Source organism: Danio rerio, chromosome 14, assembly GCF_049306965.1.
Source record: "Danio rerio strain Tuebingen ecotype United States chromosome 14, GRCz12tu, whole genome shotgun sequence".
NCBI classification, from domain to species: Eukaryota; Metazoa; Chordata; class Actinopteri; order Cypriniformes; family Danionidae; genus Danio; species Danio rerio.
In genome coordinates this window covers 12,957,924-12,984,000 of record NC_133189.1, presented here as the reverse complement: position 1 = coordinate 12,984,000, position 26,077 = coordinate 12,957,924, and the positions used below count along the sequence as shown (strand labels likewise).

Below are 26,077 nucleotides of genomic sequence, written 5' to 3'. Positions count from 1 at the left end.
TGGGCTGGTGAGGGCTTGCTTATAGCTCCCCAACATTGCCATCATATGCTGGAGTTTTCCTCAGTGAACGAGAGGGTTGCTTCCCTGCGTCTTTGGGTCGGGGATAGGTCGCTTACCGTGGTTTGTGTCTACGGGCCAAACATCAGTGCAGAATATTCAGCCTTCTTGGGGTCCTTGGGAAGGGTGATGGAAGGTTCTCAGACTGAGGACTCCATTGTTCTACTGGGGGACTTCAATGCCCACGTGGGTGATGACAGTGAAACCTCTAGAGGCGGGATTGACCTTCCTGATTTGAATCTTAGTGGTGTTTTGTTACTGGACTTCTGTGCTAACCATAATTTGTCCATAACATACACCATGTTCAAGCATGAGGGTGTCCATAAGTGCACATGGCACCAGGACACCCAAGGGCGGAGGTCAATGATCGACTTTGTGGTTATATCATCTAATCTCCAACCATATATCTTGGACACAAGGGTAAAGAGAGGGGCAGAGCCGTCAACTGATCACCACCTGGTGGTAAGTTGGATCCGCTGGCAAGGGGGAAAGCTGGACAGCTCTGGCCGGCCCAAGCGTATTGTGAGGGTCCTCTGGGAACGTCTAGCTGAACCTCAAGTCAGAGGGATTTTCAACTCTCACCTCTGGAAGAGCTTTGACCAGATCCTGAGGGAGGCTGGAGACTGAGTGGTCCATGTTCTCCGACTCTATTGTTAACGCGGCTGTGAGGAGCTGTGGCCGTAAGGTCTGTGGTGCCTGTCGGAGTGGCAATCCATGAGCCCGGTGGTGGACATCAGAAGCAAGGGATGCTGTCAAGCTGAAGAAGGAGTCCTACAGGGCTTGGTTGGCTTGCAGCACTCCCGAGGCAGCTGATGGGTATCAGTGGGCCAAGCGTGCGGCAGCCCGGGCGGTTGTGGAAGCACAAAGACAAATTTAAAAAAAGATAAAAATATGTAAAAAAAAAATAATAATAAATTTTAATTCGGACCTGGGAAGAGTTCAGGGAGACCATGGAAGAAGACTATCAGTCGGCCCCAAAGAGATTCTGGCAAACAGTCCGGCGCCTTAGGAGGGGAAGCTGTTGACCTAAACTGGGGGATGTGGTCGGACGGTGGAAAGAATACTTGAGGATCTCCTTAACCCCACCGACATGTCTTTCATTGAAGAAGCAGAGACTGGGGATGCAGGGGTGGACTCAGCCATCACCCAAGCTGAGGCCACTGAGGTAGTCTGCAAGCTCTGCTGTGGCAAAGCAGTGGGGGTGGATGAGATTCACCCTGTATATCTTAGGTCTCTGGATGTTGTGGGGCTGTCTTGGCTGACACATCTCAACAACATCTCATGGAATTCGGGGACAGTATCCTGGACTGGGCAACTGGGGTGGTGGTTCCCATTGTTAAGAAGGGGGGCCGAAGGGTTTGCTCCAACAATAGGGGGAAATCACACTCCTTAGCCTCCCGGGGAAAGTCTATGCCAAGGTACTGAAGTGGAGGATCCGACCAATTTCGTCTGGACCGTGGTACACTGGACCAGCTCTATACCCTCACCAGGGTGCTTAAGGGTTCATGGGAGTATGGACTTGGAAAAGGCATTCAACCGAGTCCCTCATGGCATTCTGTGAATGGTGCTTGGGAAGTATGGGGTCAGAGGCGCTCTGTTCAAACAGAGACGAGACTGCTCTTAACAGAGGAGGAGTCTGTTTTGCATTGATGGCAATAAATGTTATTCTGTTGGCTTTATCGAACATGGTGCGGCTGGGATGAGAATCAGCACCTCCAAAATCGAGGCCATGGTGCTCCACCGGAAAAGGTGGTTTGCCATCTCCAGGTTGGAGGAAAGTCCTTACCCCAGGTGGAGGAGTTTAAGTATCTTGAGGTTTTGTTTACGAGTGAGGGAAGGATGGAACGTGAGATTGACAGGTGGACCAGTGCAGCGGTAGCAGTAATGCGGTCAATGTAGCTATCAGTTGTGGTAAAGAAGGAGCTGAGCCAAAAGAAAAAAGCTTTCAATTTACCGGTCAGTCTATGTTCCTACTCTCACCTATGGTCATGAGCTTTGGGTCATGACTGAAAGGACAAGATCTCGGATACAAGCCGCCGAAATGAGTTTCCTTCAAAGGGTGGCAGGGCGCAGTCTTATGGATAGGGTGAGGAGCTCTGACACCCGGGAGGAGTTCGGAGTAGAGCAGCTGCTCCTCCACATCGAGGGAAGTCAGCAGAGGTGGCTTGGGCATCTGTTTCGGATGCCTCCTGGACACCTACCTAGGAAGGTGTTCCAGGCATGTCGCACAGGGAGAAGGCTTTGGGGAAAACCCAAGACACGCTGGAAGGACTATGTTTCTCGCCTGGCCTGGGAACGCCTTGGGATCCCCCAGGAGGAGCTGGAGGAATTGTCTGGGGAGCGGGAAGTCTGGGGTTATCTCCTAAGACAGCTGCCTCCGCGACCAGGCCCCGGAAAATCAGCAGAAAATGAATGAATGAAATTGGTGATTTGAAAGGACAGCAGGCTATGACTTGCAATTATGAAAATTATCTGGGGTGGCCAAACTTTGGCATAGGACTGTATACATATACATACATACACATACATACATACATACACACACACACGCACATATATACATGTGAAATAAAAAGTGTGTTGTCACAAAACTGTGAGAAGCAAGAAGCAAAAATTCAAGCAATGAGAACATTTTACAAAATAATATCACAATAAACACCCTTAATTTATGTTGAGTGATCAGCAAAAAAGCTAAAATAGTTCCAACAGTTTGGAACAAAAGCAATGTCACATTTTTCTTTTTATTTGTATGGAGATGAAACAGATCAGATATCCATGTCATTACATATCAAAAGACTATGCGCTATTGAGACTAGAAGCTTAACGGTGCAGTAGGTGATTGTCTTCAGAAACATTTATTGATGTGCTGGTTGAAAGTCTCTTCACAGCCAAATAGTAATGATTACAGTAAATGATCTAAATGTGTTTATATGCATTTTTGTATGTATATGTATTTTTATATGTATTATGGGTTAGGCATAAAACTAAAAAAATGTTCATCCAAGAAAGATTGATGTGACTATTTTCAGTTTCATACGGTCCTTTAGTATCGAAATTGTAGATTTATATTTAGTTTAACAACAAAACTAAATAGCGCTATTCTGCCTAGCCTGCTTTACTGAGCTGAAGCTGCTTTATTATTCACATTGGGTCAATTCTAAACGATGACAGCCTGTGACGCGCTCCTGATATTGTTTACCATTCTACTCTGAATATTCTCTCTGAAATAGCATGTAAGTGTGGCTTAGTAATAAGTAAAATTCCAGCACGCCGCCGGGCCAACCACTACATACCCTTCTAACTGGCGGTTGACATGACTAGTGTGTTGTCTGCTGTTGTGTCATGGTGGGCGCGTTCGCGATTGGAGAAAGCGTGGCTTTGAAACACAGTCCTCACCTGCCGTCCAAAGCTAATATGCTAACCGATTAGTATTTTGACAGATCACCTACTGCACCTTTAAGTCAATATGGTGTTGAATCATACCTGGTGGAATTTGAACTTGAAACCGAGCATGTGACACAGGGTCTGGTGCTCGCACATGTAGGACTTGATTAGAGGAATAAAAAACTCATCCTGGTCAGAGCGACATTCATACACCTCCAAAATGATGTCCAGCACACGGTTTGGGTCCAAATTGAAACATCCTGAAACAGAACACATTCAAGAGACCTCAAAGAGCAAAAAAATTTAAAGTCTATACCATCTGAGACAACTAAGAAAATTCAATATTTCAAAATGTCTATCCCAGGCACATATTGACCATAATTGGATCAGTTGTAGATATTTGATGAGCTCTTCTGTGATGTGTAGTTCTAATAGACAAACACACACAGCATGATATATGGTGAACACAAGACAATATAATAATACTTCAATTGTCAAAAAACTAGATGCCAGGGTAAATATTTGTAACTTAATTGGTGTAAGTTTAGTAAGCTCTCTAATATATAGGTAACCTATTTTAAGTCTCACATACAGAGCAATTTAATATAAGCTTAAAAAAAGAAAATTTCACCTTTGTCTCACTAGGACACATGGCGTATCAAACAGTCTGAGGCGTGCATATTAATGATCCCTGAGCAATAATCCAGTCTGCATTCTGGCAAGGTATCTTAAGATAACGCGACAGCTTGTCAGGTCCGGATAATGTTAGAATGTGACCTAAAGTACATGCAAATAATGAGGCTATGCCCAGTGGGTCATGCAACAGTCTCTTTTTGTGTTCTGATTGGCCTTTTGTCAAGCGGGGTTTTACATCAGAACAAGGAAACGATGGTGTCTGAGGCTCACAATATGTCCATTTCCATATACTGACCTCTTATTATTCCCAGACTTTTTATAGGGTACCTTTAAAACTCCTACCAATGAATGAAGTCTGGTTTATACTTCTGGGTCAAGTGACCGGCGTAACCCACGGCGCTTGCAACGCGCAGAGCTGTGCATTTATACTTCTGCGCACCGTCTCTGTTGGTCTGCATTAACACTTCCGAAACGCTAGTTGGCAGTGAGGTGTTAATGCTCCTCTGAGTTGAGTTTCTTCGCTGATGTTTTGCTTTTCCTAAACACTTCCTGAATGTACAAGCGGCTCAAACTCACTCATTTTGAGGCAGGAGCCGGCGGACGATCAACAACTTTAACTATGAGGTAAACACAAAAAACTTTCCATCCAGAGCTCCTTTACGGGACTCCACATTTGTAAACAATCGCTGCATCGGGCTTGGCCCATTCGCGCGGCTCTCTGTCCCCCCCAGACTTGTCAGCGATACCGAGCCGAAAAATCACAGAGCTTGCGTTACGCGTCGTTGCGACGTGTAGTTAAATTTTTTTGCACGAGGTGCACGTTAGCAACGCCGACGGCCACGGCATAGGGCTATGCGTCAACGCCGTTGCATACGCCTGCATTTGACGCAGAAGTATAAATCAGTCTTTACTCTGTTCAGTTGTCTATATTCAGGCAGATGCTTTCACAAGCACCACCCAAAAAATTATAATCAAATTGCTTATGGTATAAAAGGTATAACAGCTTCAACACTCATACTTTTGCTATGGGATATGAGCTGTTGATGGGATGTCAATTTCACTGTGACATAATAAAAAATAAAAAAAAGATTTAAATTGCAGTAACAGAAAAAAAAACATTTATTTTTCTTTCATAGACCGCTTGTAATAAAACCTGGTGTTACTATTTTATTTTTTTTACATTGAGCCTAATCTCAAAAATGTCAAAGGGATAGGTACCAAAACTTGGTACTTCATCCGTATCAGTGCTACATTATAAAAAACAGAAGTATCAATAAGCTCTGACTTTAACGGTTCTGCTATCAGTACTGGAGAATTACTGCTAAATAAACATTATTTACAGTAGCATAATTTAACTGACCAACCCTTTCTATTTTGCGATATTTGATATTCATCTGCATAGTTGTAGGCTTGCCAGGATAGACGGTGTTGACGGTGATACCGGTTTTAAGACGCAACACCGGAGACATCATTTTCCACCGTGACACTGTCCCCACATTTGTTTAGTATAAGTATTTATTTATTTTTTTTAATTAAATGGCAAATATAATTATAAATAATTGACTTAAGACAAGAGCATGCTCTATAATTAAAATCTGAACATAGCTACAATGCGTCATATTTCATTTATCACGTGAGGAGTCGAATTTAAAGAAAGAGGATGGCGGACGATTTAGTGTCAAAACGCAAAGCGCCTGTTTGGCAATATTTTGGGTTCAAACCAAATGCAAAAAGAGAACCTGAAGACGTTAGAGGCAATCAGCAAACTTTGCCTGACAAAGGTGGCAGCATCTAGAGGAAACATAACAAATTTATACACGCACAATTAACGCACATTTATGTTTAACTATGGGTGGGTCGCGGATAGATCAATGGCCATAAATATGCAACGCATACTCTCATTTTAAAAAATCACGTGACCATCATCTCACAATGTTTAATATTAAAAATCTTATTTTTTTATTAAAACGAGTGATTTAACAATGCCGCGCCATTGACAATCCAACTGCAGAGAAACAACATTGCGGCAACCGCTGTGAGCACTTTTTTCTGAAGTTCAGCTGTTCTTTTTTGCACTTGATTGTGTTTAATGTTAAAATAAATCAATAATGAATAGGCCGACAAGAGCGCATCCTGTGTGTGCATGGATATTTTATAACTGAGGCCGCTCTTTTCAAAAACCGAAAGTTGCTTCGTCTGTCTGGCAATATTTCAGCTTTTAATCGAATGAAAGGTTCATTTAGATGAGCCAATATTAAACATTGCAATAAAGTAACTGAGACGTGCGGCCACACATCGAATCTGAGGTCTGATCTCATCTCATCTCTCTCTCTGTGTTCAGACATCGAGACGCCAGACAAGTCAAGTTGCAAAACTTAGGCTGGTGCAGCTGACAGGTGGAATAGCTGAAGCCTTTGCGAAATCTGTCAAACTACAGCACTGAAATTAACAGGCCTAAATGTCTTTGAGCCAAAAAAGTCTATTTGTAGGATATCTGTAAACACCCAATTGGAGCCAATTTTATGGAGGAGTTGTGTAGCCTATTACTTATATTAATTCTAATAAAAAGAAAACCAAAATGAACAATTCATTGCATTTTTCATTTAATAAAAATATATGTAAACGAAAAAAAAAAATCAAAGGGTGGCTAGTTTTTAAATGTGTTTTAATATTAATGAAAATATGCTTAGCCTATTTAAATTTAACGGCTATATACGCCGCCAATAGACAAGCCATTTAAAACATAATATTCTACTGTGTACTGGGTTATAATGTATATTTTACAATAAAAACTACACGTAGCATGTCTCGTTGTCATTTAAAACATGTAATTCATACCACACCAGAGCTGTGGACCTACAGTCTATGCAGTGTGTAAACTTACAGGGCAGTGTTGGTCATTACTGCGCACCGAACTCCAATGTCGTCTATTATGTTACTCAATAGACAACATTAACTTGGGAGATTTTAAAAATAAAAGGTATTTTTAAAAAGGAACAACAAACAAATCTGCAACAAAAAAAAATAAAAATAAAACGTCTTGCCAGTGCTGTGTGTATTCCGCGACTGCAGCATAAGACGCCCTTTTGCAGCGCCTGTAAACTGCCGCTTGTAAGAGAGATCAAAGCTGGTATCGATATAACCAAAAAGCAAGATCATATAGTTATAAATATTTTATAACAATACTTAATCGAAATATTTATACATTTACATGTTGTTTATTGAGATTGTGTGATCTGTAGGCTGTCTGATCTTTACAGAAGCTGTAAACTGACACGTGAGCGGTGATGTTTAGCTCTGACAAGGCGCTTTTATTTAGCCTGTAGTCTTTACATTTTTTACATAATGTTCTATTTCTTAACATTTGTTTTTTATTTTTTATTTATAGTTTATATATAAAATGAGTGCTAGTTTGTTTAGTTGCGTTATGCAAGGATCATATTTCATATTCGGTTTATTCTTCAATAGCCTATAGATTCATTAATAGTGTATTTTATAAACGGATTGTTCATAAGGACTAAGCTGTTAATATATAATATAGGCGTTTATGGTTGTTATTTGTATGGTTCCAACTTCCACAGTTTTTTCAGCCTGTAGCATTGTTGTGTTTTATTCGTTATGTTAATAAAAGTTATGTGTTGTTTAATGGCAGTGATTTTTTTTGTAGTTTCCTTTTCGTCCATCCATTCAAACAATTGACGCCGAATTGGCGATTCCTGCAAAACTGAAAGTAAAAGTATTATACGAACGCGTTTATAAGCTATTTAAAAGCAGAAAGAAAAAAAAACGCCCACTCCTACGGTGATACCGGTATTACCAGTGTTGTCACATGTCGTATAACCGGTGGGGAAATTTCCTCATCGTCACAACCCTAATAGAAACTTGATTCATTTTGTCACTGAAAACCAAGGCCTCAGGTCTGACAATGTATGCTGATTTTAGATTCCACCGAAAACTTTTTTTAGTTGAAGGATCGTGTGCCTGAAGCTCATTATGTCTGTCTCAGTATTTTTTTTTTTAATAATTCCCTTTTTTTTTTTTTTTTAAATTACGATAAAATTTTTATTTTTTTAGTCCTTCAGTGTGATTTAATAAAAAAATGTCCAACAAGTCATGGAGAAAAAAAAAATCATAATTTAATATAAAATAAATAATAAATCTACTATAAGCAGTAAATGGTTGACAACATCTGTTTGGTTACTGATATTATTCCAAATATCTTCCTTTGTGTTCAGCAGAAAAAAAACAAATGTACAAGATTGAAACAACCTGAGGGTGAGTGAATGATGACAATTTTATTTTTCGAGTAAACCACCAAGTAGTAAATTTTAATAATATTAGTTTAACCACATCAGGAATCGCAAGGCATCATGTAAAGAAGAGGATTAGCACTCCATGAAGAAAGGTGATGCATTCATACTGTACCTATTAATGACTTGATGTTCTCAAGGACGATGTGACTGGTGAGATTCCCGGTCAGATCTTGGCCAAGCTCTGTGATCAGTTTAGCATAACCTTCATTCTCCTCACGCAACAAATTGAACTTTTGCTGTTTGTAACTGCAGGGAGAAGGATGGAAAGTTAAATAAGAAAATAATTTTATGCAGTCATCAACAATAATTCAAGTCTAACAAAAATAACAAGCCTATTAGTGAAAGGTTCTAGTGGGCAGTCAGCAGTGAGACAATAATGCCAGCATGAACAATTAATTTTATCATGCTTATGTTAATGAAATAATTAGTGGCATGTAAAAGAAGTGCTGATTAAATAGAGAGGGAGAAATGAGTGCTTAGTGCCATGCAATTCATTTACAGTAAAATACAGCCAGAGTCATTTTATAGATTCACCACAATTAGGGGTGAGTGGTGTAAACAAAATACAATGTAATTTTATTTCACAGTGATTTTAGATTTCACAATGCAGTTATTTAAATAAGTAGTTATTCCAGAAAAAAAAATATTATAATAAATAAATAAACAAAATAGTTCAGAAATAAAAATTACTTTAATATGTACAAACTCCTATTTATTTTCTGTTTGTATGTATGAGAAGTTCTTATTTACAAAGCCAGGTTTGAGATTTTATTCCCAATACGTGTAAGCTTTACGCAATAAATTAAAACAAGACTTGCGATTTTATGATCCCAGCTAACCAGTTTGATCTAACTAGACAAAACTAAATTTTTCCTTTCATTTTTATCAGTGTAATAGCAGCCCCTGAATAAATTTCTCATAAGGCAGGAGCTAGGAATCATATATTGTAAAGAAAAAGATTAATTGACCAGATTCTTAATTTAAAAATCTATCACTAGTGTCAGTCAATGATTGGTCGGATTGGACGAGTTTGAGCCACTTGTAAGTTGAGGTAGCATTCAAAATAAACAAAACACCAAAAAAGAAACTGGACACAGAGGAACATAAACACCTACTGCCAGCTAGCGCTTCGGAAGTGTTCTTGCAGAGCAACACAAACAGCGTGCAGAAGTATAAATGCATGGCTACGCTCAAAGCAAGAAGTGGGTCAAGCCAATCACTCGATGGAGAAGTATAAAGCAGGCTTAAGGCACACTTCTTATCATGTGGTCTAATCAGCATCTTAATATGCCACACCCATGTTTACACAGTTTTTCTGTATAAAAATTTGCAGTTTCAAGTCAGCGATCCAACAACGGTTTGAATTCAACAATAGGGTCAGTCAGAAAACCAGTCAGAATCTGGTATGCCTCACAGTGCAACAAATCTCCTTCAAAGTAGATCAGGTTGTTGATTCTGGCCTGTGGAAGGTTGATCCACTCCTCTTCACTAGCGGTGCAAAGTTGCTGGATATTGCCAGGAACTAGAACATGTTGTTGTAAAGGCCAATCTCCAGAGAATCCTAAGCATGCTCAACAGGAGTTTGTTGATTATGCTTGTCATGCAGAAAATGGGATATTTTAAGGTACCAGGAATTGTGCACAGATCCTTGATGATGTTTGTGAATTAAATGACACCACAATGGGCCTCTGGATCTCATCATTGTAACATTGAACATTCAAAATGCTATCAATAACCTGCAGCAGTGTTCTTTGTACATTATGATACTTTCATACCAGATGCGGATGAAGTGTCAAGTGCAAGTGATTTACGTATTAAGTCAATGTAAAGACACAACAATCCTGCGGCACGAATGAGATGGAGCGAATTGATCGTTGCGGGCATTTGACGAGCTTAATGTGTGATTTGAGTTAATGCTCGAGTTGAAAAAATCTGAACTTGAGTGGACATTCACACTGCATTAGCCAAGCAGGAGCTTGGTCTGGTAGGGGTGTGATTATGACGTAGTGCATGTTGTTGGTTTCCCAAGGGAAAATCTTCCTGCCAACATGGGACAACAGCTCATCAAACCAGGATCAGCTCAGTCAGAAGAACTTCTAACAGCAGGCATCATTCAGGCACAGCTTCTGGAAGAGTTTACGAACTCATCAAGCTGGGTGTACCTCTGAAGGACCCAGACATGGTGCCAAAATAAGCTACACCTTTTATCAGGCTACCTAAAGCACATAAAGCACAGCTACTCTTGATAAAATCCATGTAAGCCATTAATCTATGTGAGCCCTATTACACATGCTTGCCCATACCAAAATACACATTCACATCAGCAAACATCCACACAACACCCAAAACACTGCCTGCAACATGCCCTGTACAGAAATAATTGAGATTCATCCCTGAAGACACCTTTTCAAAGTAGCAGATGCCATTGAATCTTTGCATTTTCCCCTTGTCGGTTGCAGTCGGGTAGAGATTTCAATGAGAACAAGGAGCATGCAGATCAGCTTTACTGAGATGGTTTCTGATAATTTGTGCAGAAACTTCTTAGTTTTGAAACCAATTTCAGCTGTCAGAGTTGTTGGTATCAGATGATTTTGGAGGTGAAGATGCGGGACGTGGAGGTCATGGGCTAGTGTGGTTACAAATGGTCTGTGGTGGTAAGGCCAGTTGAATGCACTGACAATTTCTCAGAAACACCTTTGGAATTAGCTTATAGTACGGAAATTAACTTCCAATTCACTGGCAACAGCCTTGGTGGATATTTCTGCATTTAGCATGCTAACTGCATGCTCACTCAAAAATATGTGAATATGTAATCTCTTGCATTGTGCTTGTGATAAAACCACATTTTAGTGTTGCCTTTTAATGTGGTCAGGCTAAGGCACACATAATCATGTGGTTTAATCAGCATCTTGACACAGATTTTCTGTACCCACATTTGCAGTTTTAAGTCAGTGATCCAACAATGGTTTGGATCCAACTGGGGGGTGGGGGCAGTCAGAATCTGGTATGATGATTTATTGTGGCCAGCCTAAGGTACACTTATAATCATGCCGTCTAATCAGCATCTTGATATTCTACACCTGTGGAACCTGGCACGTTTGCCTCCTTGGCTAAGTTTATTTGGGCATATGTGAATCCCTCTCTTATCCAAAACAATAGATGGTCTGAATGAGGTGGCCTCGACTCGGCTGAAACGAACACTGGGGTAGTTCAGTAAATGTGCATTTCATGTCTAACACAAAAGTGAAAGCATACTGAGCTATTAAAGAGTGCTGGTAAGAAAATTAACTAAAACTACCATCTAGTATTTTTTCCCCATATTTTTATCTTGTAGTATTTTGTATTAAGCTTGTTTTGTTAATTTTTGCATTGAAACCTCGAAAGAACGATGAACAATTATCTTCATCATCTGACTGCAGTCTCGGTTCATCTGTTAAAACTATCTAGCTCATCATTCTAGCTCATAATAAATAATAAAAATGTAAATTAGTTATTACATATTCTAATTTAAAAATAACTTTTAAAATCTTTGATGTGTGAAAACGAACTGCACCAAGAACAAACCGCAACATTGTAACAATTTTGCTTCTGGAACAGAACAATTGATGCACAGACATGAAAACATCCTTATGTTGTATTTGAAATCCCCTCCAATACACTCATTCACTATTCCCTACATTAGTTCACTTTTAAAAGCAAATGAAGGGAGTGAGGGACTTTGAGCACTCAGTACACCTGAAGGAATGCAGTTTTGTTTCTACTTTGCTGCTCGATAAATCCCTCAGGATCAGATCAGATTCTGTGAGATTTATTTACCGCTTTTTAGTTTATGTTATGTATACAAACGTTACTGTAATTAAATAATATTTTATTTTGAATCTCTCATGATATGATTCAGCTTCAGATGCTACCTTGTGGTCAAATGTGGAAATCATTCTTTGTGCATTATAGGCACTGAATGCACAAAAACTGAATGTCATTAAAGAAAAATGACTGAATGTCACGACGGCGAGGCAGTGGCGCAGTAGGTAGTGCTATCGCGTCACAGCAAGAAGGTCGCTGGTTCGACCCTCGGCTCGGTTGGCGTTTCAGTGTGGAGTTTGCATGTTCTCCCTGCCTTCGCGTGGGTTTCCTCCGGGTGCTCCGGTTTCCCCCACAGTCCAAAAACATGTGGTACAGGTGAAATGGGTAGGCTAAATTGTCCGTAGTGTATGAGTGTGTGTGTGAATGTGTGTGTGGATGTTTCCCAGAGATGGGTTGCGGCTGGAAGGGCATCCGCTGTGTAAAAACTTGCTGGAAAAGTTGGCGGTTCATTCCGCTGTGGCACCCCCGGATTAATAAACGGACTAAGCCGACAAGAAAATGAAAGATTGACATGACTTTCCAGTACTGAGAGTGATCATATGCATGCATTAGCACCACTTGTTTGCTTTTTGCTTGATTGCTAGAGTCTGAAAACAAAGACAAGTGAAATCAAACTTTTAAAACCTATTAAGTGTCTTATCAAGACAACATTTTTTCTGGAACATGAAGCCTAGAGATTTTAAAGGCTCTATATAAAGCACTACAGTTTGCTGATTGTGATGCAGCCCACAATCCTTGTTGCATAGGCAGGCTGGTCACTAGTTTAAGGCAAAGAATTATATCAAGTTAGGCACCATGTTTAGATTTTAGGCTTTAAATCCACAGGGAAAAATACAACCCAATATTGTTTAATGTAGCTGTACAGCATGATATGTGACTTACAACAGTTTGGTCTTGATTTTCACAATCTTCTGATTGAACTGTTGAGCTTGTTTAATCAGCCCCAGAGACTCCAGTGTTTCGGGATCTAATCTCTCCTTTAGTACACCATCAGGAATACAGATCTTAAAACAACAAAAAATCATGCATTTAATTAGATTCTCTTCACCAAGACCACTGTAGAATGCAATGAGAATAAGAGTTATATTATATTCAACAAAACATAAGAATAACATCTTAACATCCAACATTGTAATATCCAATCTTAGTAGCTTTTTTGGTACACTTACAGTGCATCCGGAATGTATTCATAGCGCTTCACAATACCCCATAATGACAATGTGAATTTTTTTTTGAAATGGTTGCAAATTGCAAAAAAAAAAAAAAAAAAAAAAAAAAAAAAAAACAGAAAAATCACATGTACATGAATATTCACTTCCTTTGCCGTTAAGCTCTAAATTGAGCTCAGGAATTCTGTTTCCACTGATCATTCTTGAGATGTTTGAGCAGCTTAATTGGAGTTCACCTGTGGTAAATTCAGTTGATTGGTAATGATTTGAAAAGTCATACACCTGTCTATATAAGCTCCCAGGGTAACAAGTGCATGTCAAAGCACAAACCAAGCATGAAGACAAGGGAATTGTCTGTAGACCTCCAAGACAGGATTGTCTGAAGGCACAAGGCTGGGGAAGGTTACAGAAAAATTTCTGCTACTGTGAAAGTTCTAATGAGCACAGTGGCCTTCACTGTAGGGATGGAATTAGCCTGGTGATGAGCGGTGCCTGGTTTTCTCCAGACGTAATGCTATGTTTGGAGAAAAACAGGCACCGCTCATCACCAGGTTAACACCATGCCTACAGTGAAGCATGGTGGTGGCAGCATCGAGGGAACGATAAATGCAGCAATGTACAGAGACAACCTGAATCAAAACCTGCCTCAGAGTGCTTTTGACCTCAGACTGGGGTGACGGTTCATCTTCCAGCAGGACAATGACCCAAAGCACACTGCCAAAATATTATAGATAGGCTTTACAACAACTCAGTGAATGCCCTTGAGTGGCCCAGCCAGAGCCCAGACTTACATCCTATTGAATATCTTTAGAGAGATCTGAAAATGGCTGTACAACGTCGCTTCCCCTCCAACCTGATAAGGCTTGAGAGGTACTGCAAAGAGGAATGAGCAAAAATTCGAATGCCAAGCTTGTGGCATCATATTAAAAAAAAAATTGAGGTTGTAATTGCTGCCACAGATGTATCAACAAAATACTGAGCAAAGGCTTTGAATACTTATGTACATGTGATTTTTCATTTTTAATAAATTTGCAACAAATAAAAAAAAAATCTTAATTTGTTACTATGGGGTATTGTGTGTAGAAATGATGAAATAAATAAATTTAATCCATTTTGGACTAAGGCTGTAACATAGAAAATGTAAAAAAAGGGAAGTGCTATGAATAGTGAAGTGCTATGAATACTTTAAGGATGCACTGTATGTAAGATACTAATAACACTGCATGAGCCTGTACCACCACCCACACCAAAAGCACTTCCTGAACTGCAGCATTTGCTGCAGTGATGTCTTAAAGTGCATTACTGCCACACAGTGGACAAGAAAACAATCGCACATTGTTCAACTCACCAAACAGGCTCCAACCAACTGGGTAAAAAGATCCCGTTTGTGTTTCTCCTCCAAACAACCAGTCTCAATATCTGCAAAGTCAACAATTAATCATGGAGGTCAAGAGATTACTGGGTTAATTGATCAGCTCAAACATAAGTCAAACATATTTAATATAGAAAATAGTATAAAACAGTAAATATAAAACAGTTATTAAAGTCTTATGCACATCTACAGCCAGATAATTTGTACAAGTAATTTAAAAAATATGTTCGTTTAGACAGCCCAACAATTAAAATGTGTGACAAGAAAAACCAACAGATTACAGATATCCTGCATCAATAGTTGATATTAGGGATGCTCCTATTAACTGTTTTACTATTTACCGAAAGAATGTATTTTAAACCAATTAAATGATTAAAAATAAATATTTTATGTTTTATTTTCTTAAGTTTTGCTGCATAATGTTGACTTGCTTTGTTAACTTGTTGGGTGTTACATGCAAAACACAAATTGATGGTCAAACCAGCTCTGATGCTGATTGCCTCCTCCTGGATCCACGTCATACACATCACACCTTTGTTTCATTGAATAACTGATGAAAGAAACTAAGCTCCATTTTCTGAAATGTGCTCTATTTTGGAAATGGCCACAAGTCGGAGCGTCAGAATGAATAGTTCTTATAAAGGATCTATTTAGAAAACAGCCCTTATCTTTGAATCAAACAAATCTAGATTGACCTATATGATTTTTGTATAATAACAACTTCACAGCAAACCGAGACTTAAATTTTTTTTTACAAAAAATATAAACTATAAAAAAAATACATGTAAAATAATGCAATACTATTTGTAAAAATAAATAAATAAATAAATAAAATAAAGTGTAGTAGCTTAGTAGCTACAGTAGCCTATACTTAAAATAAGATGCACCTTGTTGTTGTCTCTCACTACTGTGGCTAGAGCATGCGCGCGACTGTTTTAAACTTTTTGACAGATGACACAATTTCGATAAAAAAAAAATTTATGTTTGTCATCGGCTATGGGCTACACTATTTAAGGGCATTCTACATTACAACATTGATAGAATTTGTTGTTGATAATTTTAGGCTATGTGTATTCCTTAATATTAAATTCCTTTAAAATCTTTAATACATAGGCCTATTGTCCTTTGTTGCGGTAACCAGGCTTTCAGCTAAACCTATTGATTTACTGATATTTCTGTGCCAGTTTGACAGTTTAACTAACTCAAAACACTCCCTCACCTGAACGCAAAAAAAAATAAAAGAAAATAAGTGCTAAGGTAAAATAAATAATGACTTGTATTAAAAATGTTAACGGAGCTTTGTGATAAAAAATTATGCAAAGCATTAATTAAATGCTTATTTTCCATAAATCAATCAATTTGAGGTAGCCTGCAATTTCTTTTTTGATTGAAAAAAAAAAACAGCCTATGCTGTTTTTTTTTTAAAGGATTTAGTCAGTATTTTAGTTTTGCAATCTAAATTCGTAATGTGTGTGAAAAATATTTGGGGCAGACCTATTTATTTTATTCTTTTTATTTAGTTTATTCTTTTCTTTCTATGAAAACACAGCATGTGTTTAAAGTTTTTCTACAGAAATACTATTGGACTACACAAATGTTCTGTTGTTAATTCATTAAAATTCATTCGTTAACTCGCACTTGGATTCACCTGGACATTCTTTATACGTGACAGTTAATGTGTTTTGTATGCTGTTTGCATACAGTCAATCAATATTTTAAAAGGTGCCCTATAAGAAAAATCTGTGTATCTTGGCATAGTCAGATGATGAAAGATCATATATGGAAATTGACATACCATGAGCATCAGTACCACAGTATCGTCATTCCCATGTAAATTTCAATATTCGTGACATGTTTCATATATGGACAGTTATAGACCTTCTGGATCTAAGAGTATTTTATGCAAGTAAAAAATGAGCATATAAAAAAAAAGTTTCTGGATGTTGAGAATTTATTGAAGCCATAAACCTACTATGTAGACATTGGAGAACAATTGAACTTATTAAACCAATGCAGTATATGGTACGGTTGGAAGGATTAACTGAAATGAGCACCCCTAGTTGATATATACTTGATTTGATTGCCCTTAATGCGTTTTTGGTTGGTTACAGGAGATGTAACATTAATAATAGTAATATTTGAATCCAATCCAGGGGAATCCAATTCTGCTCCTGGAGGAGAACTGTACTGAATAATTTAGCACTCCTTAACCATTTATTCAAGGTCTTACTGGGCATGCTACAAATGTCTAGACAGGTGTATTGAGGCAAAATGGAGCTTAATTCTCCATGTCAGTTGCCCTCCATAAAAGAGTTTGGACATCCCTGATTTAAATCAATGAGACTGGGTCAGAGACAAACCTTAGAGTATACAAAAAAAGTTTCATTAGAATAAGCTAGGACCCTTCATCCCTTTCAAATTCAGCAGCTAATATGTAAAAATCAATCATTTATGCAGTCCAAAAAAAAGCAGTTTAATTAACATTTTCATCCATGACTGAAACATCTCATGCATCCTGATTCTACTTCACCACAACAAAAATGAGATGGCATTTTTTTTTTATGCTTGGCCAACATCTTTTAATCAGCATGTATAAACATATCGCAATACTTACCTAATATACAGAGAACATCAGCTAAAATAGAAGGCATATCATCCCGCAGTTCCTGAAAGACAAATATTTATTTTAAAAGCACATTCCACAAACTGCTGACTAACGATCAATTGTTTATTTATTTATTTATTTATTTTTTTGGATTTAGTCACAAATTATATAAGTATTTGCCCCTTACTGATGTTATATTTGTGCATGTTTGTCACACTTTATTGTTTTAGATCAAACTCACGGCAGAATTAAATGTGCACCTCAACTCTGCTGTTTCCACCAAAACTGTTTGTAGGGAGATTCATAAGGTCAATATACATATCCAGGCTGCCATAGCCAAACCTTTGATGACCCATGCAATGCCAAATGTCGGATTCAATGGTGCCAGCAGCAAAAATCAAGTGTTGACAATGAGAAACATGTATTGCTCTCTGATGAGTCCACCTTCACTGTCCCACATCCAAGGGAGTTACGATATGGAGAAACCTCAAAAAAAGCAGCGCACCAAAACTGTTGCATGTTCAGATTGAAGCATGGGGGTGGATCAGGGAGGTTTTGGGCTGCAATATCATGACATTCCCTAGGCCCAATACTTGCGCTAGATGGCCGCATAACTGCCAAGGACTACTGAACCATTCTGGATGACCATGTGCACCCAATGGTTCAAACATTATATCCAGAAGGCGGTATATATTTGTATGTGTGTGTATATGTGTGCATATTCGGTTGCTGAAAGGTTGATTAAATATTGTTTTACGTATAATCATGCAATTCTCTTGTTGAAGTATCCAAATTTTCTCTTAACAAATTAAATACCTGTGATGTCAACAGTTAGAATCTTAAATGGGGCTAGTTTTGGTAACCTTATAACCTCTATATATAGCTCCCTGTTAAGCATAGGATTTTAAAATCATAATGCTAAATTCCAATGCTCTGCATGAGCTTCTTCTTTTATCACATCCCACCTATACCAGAAATTTACAATTGTTTCAGTGGTCTTTTAGCTGTTCCCAAGACTTATTTTTGATCCACAGTTGACAGTGCTTTCTGCTCCATTGTGCTCCAAAACTTCTCTCCCAGCTGAAATTCTCTCCCAGCTGACATAAGCAATGAAAGTTCTTAAGATATTTTTAATTACAATTTTCACAACCTTCTAAGGTTTGCTTTTATTTATTTAGTTAGTTTTCTACAGTATTTTCATTTTTATTTTAACTTTTGTATTTACAATTTATTTTCTGTGTTATTGCCTTTGAAGATACATCAAAAATAATTATAGTATTATAATGACTTTCATTTTTTTTTTTTCAACTTCATCATGGTTATTCAAGATATGAAACCCAAAGTCAGTGAGTCGGAAAAGTCTGAGAAAATGTGAAAAGGAACTTGAATGCCATGATATCAGCACTCACCATAACATCAGCCAGGAGACTAGCAGCCACATCCACCTTCAGACTGCCCTGGATAGCATGCCAACAAAGCTCGTAAAAGGCTGTCTGCAGATCTACAAGGAAAATCACACACAAAGCATATTAAGTAACAGGTAACAACTTAATGTCATTTTCTACAGAAAAAAAGGGAAAACTTAAACTATATAAAAAACTGTTTTGCACAAGAAACAATAAGAAAAAAATTAATTTACAAAAAAGAACACCACAAGACCAGTGTGAAGGAGAAAAAAAAAGTTATGTCCTGTGATATACATCCTTCTACATGTCATTTAAACCTATTAGTTGAAATGAATTGTAAAGTTTTAGTTTCTTTGTTTGTTTGGTTTCGTAAAATTACATTTAATGCAGAACGCAATCCTTAATCATCATTTTTGGCCTTGTGTCTTAGTTTGCAACAAAATATAAATTCATCAATGCATGTATTTTCATACATATTTATTGTTTCTTCAGGTTTGAGCGAGTTAAATTTAAGAATTTAAGACCATTTTGACAAAGTTTAAACTCATAAAGGACTATAGGCTAAGGAATTAATTTTTAAACTGGAAAAGATTAATTACCCTATCAAAAAATAAATATTACAATTTATTACATTTAATAATACAATTATAATTTAATATTTAAAAAATATTTTAGATATTTCTTAGCAAAATATTTTAAATACCATATAAAAACAAACAAGCTCTAGTTGTACACAAACTTCAGTCAAAAGGCATTTTTTAAGGGCGTACTCGCACTACAGTTGCTATGAAGCTGCCGTTTAGGCTGAAGTGGCACCCTTTTTGTTATCTTGTTCCCCTATCTGTAAAACCTAAAATGTCTTATTTCTACTTTCTGTTTTTGAAAATAAAGAAAATGTTGTCCAAAAGACAAACTTTTGATTTTATAAATAAATATTCATTTAAAAACGTTTACAATAATGTAGGCTATTATTTTACTATCAGAGATGTGCAGATTAGCTCACTGAATCTGAACTATCTTTGCACACTTCCCCGGGCACGATAGTCTGATGTGTCAGCTTCTGATCATTTACCTCATTCCAGGATGGGACATAAATGGGACCCATTTACGTATTTTTATTTATTATTAAGTCTTGGCTAACCACTGGAGATCAAAGCTCTTTCTCTGAACTGTTACACCCGAACTGCTTGTTTTAAATCTTTTCGTAAATCAGGTTATGGTGGATGCTTGATCTCTTTGCTCGAAGACACTTTTTCTTGCCATGAAATTACAACAAATGACTATCAGTGTTTTGAGTTGCAGTTGTTTACTTTGGAGTTGAACATTACACTCTTGGTTGCCTTGATATACCGCCCTCCAAAGCATAACACAAACTTTCTAAAGCGAGTTTGCAGACTTTCAGGGGGATGTCTCATTGAAATATGACAAACTCTTGATTCTTGGGGATTTTAATGTCCATGTATGTTGTACAGGTGATACATTAGCAAAAGAATCTATTACTCTGCTCAATGCAGCTGGGACATACACTTGATTTTGTGCTATCATATCGGTTTGCACTAAAGGATCTTGAGGTTCTTGACAATGGAATCTCTGATCATAAAGCTGTTGTTTTCTGTTCCATCTGCTTTTAATGTGCCTAAAATTACAAAGCCTTTGCGTAAATCTCGCTTTATCACTTCCACCACTACCGAATACTTTTCTTTAGCTTTTTGTGATGCTTTTAAATCAGTGGATGTCAGTCAATGTGACTTGAGAGCAGCTGAGCTCCTGTCCAAGTTTAATTCCACGTGTGGATGTTTTAGATTCAGTTGCTCCTTAGACTTCTTAAACCCAAACCAAAATCAGTGCCCTGGATTGAAGACAATATATGCTTCTTAAGTCAGATTTGCAGGAGAGCGGATTGTCAGTGTAAGAAGGCTCCAAATTTCCTTTGAAATACTAAAAGATTCACTGTTTAAATTTCAAAAGGAAATGAGATTAGCAAAATCAAGGTATTTTGTGGCAATTATTGACACAAATTACCATAGACCAAAAACTCTTTTTACTATTTTTAATAATGTTGTAAATCTGACTGTTTGTGTGCTCCCAGATTGGTAAAAACAAGGTGTGATTAGTTTCTCAGATTTTTGATCTGCACAAAAACTTTGCGTACGGCAGGTTTCACGCTCCCGTTTGGATTTACTAACGATGAAATGAACGTGGGAATGTGCGCAGGTCCACACCAATTTCATGCCTAGCGTACGCACATTTTTTTGTGTGTCTGTGTTTTATTTTCATTGGCGATTCCTAGAGGCAGTTGTGTTAAATTGCACTCTACAAAGTGTCTTTGAGCCTTGCAATGGCAGCTGTATGAGACGGGTTCATCTGCATGTCTAGCAGGTATGCCATACCATGGAAACCACGCTGGATTCGAAGTGAGTTTATGCTTGAACGCGTCTAAACATGATGCCATGCGTTTTACGAGCTACGCCACTGACACAGTTAAACACTCTACAAAATTTTACACCTATACATCGCACTACTTCTTTTTTAATCCACTCAGTGTGATGTTCAGACCCAACTGTGTTAACCGCATGAGCAAAACTCTCCCACTCTATTTTTTTCTTTAGCAGCATCTCCAATTCAAATTCTGTTCAAAGTTTCTCTTTTTGCTTCTTTTTGCCATTGCTTTTTCGTTGGGTTTTGCCAAAGTACAGTAATTAGCATATTCATACGGGGGAGGTGGCCGGATGGGGTTTTGCGCTCGTGCACGTGCACTCAGTTTCACGTTCATTCGGATGTACAAAGAGAATATGCACGTTATTCGGCGTATGCAGTGTTTCATACATCTGAATTTTTTACTGCGTATGCATATTTTCAGCTTTGTGCGTACGCAATGTTTTAGTAAGATTTCAACGCAAGTCTTCGTACATGAGCCCCCTGAGGTTTTAAAACTTGCCACTGTAAATCCTCTGCTGAAGCAACCTAACTTGGATCTATCCGTTTTAGCCAATTATAGACCCAATTTAAATCTGTCTTTAATCACAAAGATCTTAGAAAAGTAGTATTGCAGCAGCTGCAAAGATTTTTAGATGATCACAATTTTTGAGGTCTTTCAATTGTCTTTCAGTCAGGTTTCAAAAAGTATCATTCAACCGAGACCGCACTTGTTAAGGTTTTAAATGATGTTATGCTTACTGGTGATGCTGTGGAATGTGCTGTACTTGCGCTGTTAGATCTGAGTGCTGCATTTCTCCTTATATATGCTTCCTCTGGGCTCTGTCTTTTGAAAACATGGTCTGTCTTTTCACTGTTATGCTGATGAAATCCAAATCTACCTGCCTTTAAAACCAAGTTCAAGAGGGCTAGAGACCCTTATGCTATGCTTGTCGGATGAACTTTCTAGATTTTAATGAGTAAGAGTGAAATTATTTTGTTCGGCCCGTCAAACTCTTCCAGAGCCCCAATAGCTCATCTAGATAAACTAAATGTTTCTAAAAAATATGGGTGTTATTCTGAATGATGGCTTGAGCTTTGACAAACAGATGAATGCAGTGGTCAAATCCTGCTTCTTTCAGCTTCGATTTTTAAAAACAGTCAAATATATTTTATCCAGAAAAAGTTTTGAAAAAATAATCCATGGTTTTATTACCACTAGATTGGACTATTGTAACTTATTATACTTTGGGGTTAGTCAGAATACCTTTGCCCGGTTACAATTAGTTAAAATTGCTGCTGCATGGTTTTTAACAGGTACCAAAAAACATGACCACATTACACCAGTTTTACACTCTAGTCACTCTTAAAATGCTTCTCTTGGTTTTTAAATCTTTAAATGACCTGGCACTTTCTTATCTGTCAGACATGTTAATTGAGCATCAGCCTGGTATGCTCTTTGGTCATCTAACCAGAGACTGTTATGCATCCCTAAGTCAAGGCTGAAATGCAGAGGTAACAGTGCTTTCGAAGGAGCTGGTCCCAAGTTTTGGAATGCTCTGCACCTCTGTATCAGATATGTTTCATCCCTGTCTGTTTTTAAATCTAGGTTGAAAACTTACCTCTTTGATTTGGCATTTTATCAGTGAAAACTGTCTATTTTAGCTATATTTATATATATATATATATATATATATATATAGGGTTTTTTAAATTCTCCGTTTTGATTTGTACTGTGCATGAGAGCATGTACTTTTCAGAGGCAAGGCGGACCTGCCAGTTTTAAGCAAGCTGTGAGACACGGACCCACGTCATGCAGTAGCCGTTCATGAAAGCTCGTATGTGTTTGTTTCCATGATCCACGGGGTTTGTTGCATGTTTTTTCCCTGCAATCTTGTCAGGGCCGATCATACAGCAAAGCTGTGTGTGTGCTGCAAGCATTTTTGTCGGGAGAGCAGTATGAGAATTGAAGAATGGCGGACGTTGACTTTTATCAGGAGTTAATTCACATTTAGACACATCGCTGTGCTGCTGTGTTTGCCTAAATCCTCCAGATTACCAACAGGGCTAATGGTTAAAATAGGCAGGTCAGGAGACCTGCTGCACTGAGTCTGCATTCAGATCTATAATTTAGACCCAGGGATCAAGGGAGAATCCTCATTTCTAGTGTTTATATGAACACACTTATCTTTATAATGATATAAATTGTGGTTATGTGTATTTGAAATTACGAATAACAAATGTAGCAGGGCATTAAATTACTGTTTATTTCTTTGCATTTTAACTTTGTGAACTATAAACTCATGCGTCTCCTCGCGGTTTGGGTCTCATTTTGTGAGCTGTCAACAACAGTCGTTCACTCCCCTTCTCCCCTGCTGGCCACGCCCACTCCAGCCCTATGCATGCGGAGCTCCACGCCCATTAATCATGCATCTTTTGAAAGAATTCTAAAGTAGACTTTAACCGAAAGTGGGGGGTGTCATGGCCCTTTAAATAGTGCTATATAAATAAAAAATTAACATTGACATTGAGTGTGTCGTTTACTGATAAAATTTTAAAAAAAAAAAGTTTTTAGCAGTTACAAAAATACATTTCTGAACGCCAACTCGATGCTGCTTGCAACTATCCTGTTATAATGTTATGATCAAACCTCTGAAATCTGAGCATAACGTCTACTACATTTTTTAACATTTCTGTTACAAATTAGGTAACATTTTTATGTCCTGGAAGTGGCAAATATCTTTGGTTGTACATTTAATTTGATTAAACCATTTAAGAATTAAAATATTTCAACTGCTAAAATGTTAAAGGAATATGTTTTTTTTTTTTTTTTTAACTGTTCATACAAACGCTTAATGCACTTTTTTTAAAATCACTATAGTTTTTTATAACAATGCAATTAATCCCAGCACATACATACATACATACATACGTACGTGCATGCAAACATACATACATAGATGCATAGACAGACCTATTCATCTTACAGACAGACAGACAGAAATCATAGTTAAAAAAGGCCCAACGTAATCAGAACTTACCTTTAACCAACTCATGACCACTTGATTTCCCTGCAAGGTCTTGAAAAAACTGTAAACTAGACAGAAAAAGCATGCAAATTAATGATTTAAAACTGCTTAATGTCAACTGTATGGTTAACACAATATATTGTTTTTTATATTTATTTTATTCAATTACTATAGCAATTTCTTACTTGAACTTACTTAAGTATACTTCTTTACCAGGCAAAATTAGAACTGCTGATTTCTTTTATATCTTTGTTTTCTTGCATTTCTCAAATTGTCGCTATTTTTAATGGCAACAAATTTAAACAACAACAACAAAAAAAAAAACTATGAGGCGCCACATACATTGCATCCGTAAAGTATTCATAGCGCTTCACTTTTGCCACCTTTTTTATGTTACAGTATTAATCCAAAAAGGATTAAATTTATTTCTTCCAAAATTCAACACAGAATACCCAAAATTGACAATGTGAAAAAAAAATTGTAAAAATTGTAAAAAAATTTTAATTGTTGCAAATTTATATAAAAAAAAAACAAATGAAAAAACAAAAAAAATCACATGTACATAAGTATTCAGAGCCTTTGCCGTGAAGCTCTAAATTGAGCTCAGGTACATTCTGTTTCAACTGATTATTATGAAGACGTTTCAGCAGCTTAATTGGAGTTCAAATGTGGTAAACTCAGTTGATTGGACATGATTTAAAAAGGCTGCATTGTGCATGTCAAAGCACAAACAGGCATACAGGCATGAAGACAAAGGAATTGTCTGTAGACCTCAGACAGGATTGTCTCAACGCACAAGGCTGGGGAAGGTTACAGAAAAATTTCTGTTGCTCTGAAAGTTCCAATGAGCACAGTGGCCTCCATCATTCTTAAGTGGAAGATGTTTGGAACCACCAGGACTCTTCCTAGAGCTGGCCGGCCATCCAAGTTGAGTGATCAGGGAGAAGGGCGTTAGTCAGGAAGGTGATCAATAACCCGATGGTCACTCTGTCTGAGCTCCAGCATTTTTCTGTGAAGAGAGACCCTTACGGAAGGACAACGATCTGTGCAGTAATCCACCAGGCCTGTATGGTAAAAGTGGCCAGACGGAAGCCACTCCCTGCCTGGAATTTGCCAAAAGGCATCTGAAGGACTCCCAGACCATAAGAAACAAAATTTTCTGGGCTGAGGAGACTAAAATTGAACTCTGAGTGAACGCCAGGCGTTACATTTGGAGAAAACCAGGCAACTCTCATCGCCAGGATAATACCATCTCACAGTGAAGCATGGTGGTGGGCAGCATCGTGCTGTGGGGATGTTTTTCAGCAGCAAAAACTGGAAGACTAGTCAGGATAGAGGGAAAGTTGAATGCAGCAATGTACAGAGACATACTTAATGAAAACCTGCTTCAGAGTGCCTGCTTCAGACTGGGGCGACGGTTCATCTTCCAGGAGGACAATGACCCAAAATATCAATGGAGTGGCTTCACAACAACTCAGTGAATGTGAATGGCACTATGAATATTTTCTGGATGCAATGTAGAATTTAAAACGCATACACTTATCAATGCATACATAAAACATGTGCACGTACACATATACTATTAAATGTAAGGTTAAGTTTTGGTAGAATGTTATTAATTCTGGGCCATGTTCACACTGGTATTCAGGTTTGTTTTGAATGATCTAATCCAGGGGTGTCAAACTCAATCCCTGGAGGGCCAAAGCCCTGCAGAGTTTAGTTCCAACCCTGCTCCAACACACCTGTAGGTTTCAAACAAGCCTGAAGGACTCAATTAGTTTGATCAGGTGTGTTTAATTAGGTTTAGAACTAAACTGTGCAGAGCTG

At 37.9% G+C, this 26,077-nt stretch overlaps 1 protein-coding gene across 4 annotated transcripts in view; it reads right to left on the bottom strand.

The window, feature by feature from the left end:
• The window catches only part of thoc2 (THO complex 2), a 94,926-nt gene that overhangs the window by 63,559 nt on the left and 5,290 nt on the right, over positions 1-26,077 (bottom strand). For all 4 annotated transcript variants that reach the window (XR_011006083.2, XR_012389403.1, NM_001326547.1 and 1 more), the window contains exons 2-8: positions 24,263-24,318; positions 18,810-18,901; positions 17,410-17,461; positions 14,772-14,842; positions 13,137-13,258; positions 8,503-8,636; positions 3,541-3,701 (exon numbers count right to left, since the gene is read on the bottom strand). Coding sequence is in view for 2 of the 4 variants with exons in the window: in NM_001326547.1 (NP_001313476.1) it covers positions 3,541-3,701; positions 8,503-8,636; positions 13,137-13,258; positions 14,772-14,842; positions 17,410-17,461; positions 18,810-18,901; positions 24,263-24,318 (688 nt within the window). In the remaining 2 variants the exon portion in view is untranslated. The remainder of the gene's footprint in view (positions 1-3,540; positions 3,702-8,502; positions 8,637-13,136; positions 13,259-14,771; positions 14,843-17,409; positions 17,462-18,809; positions 18,902-24,262; positions 24,319-26,077) is intronic.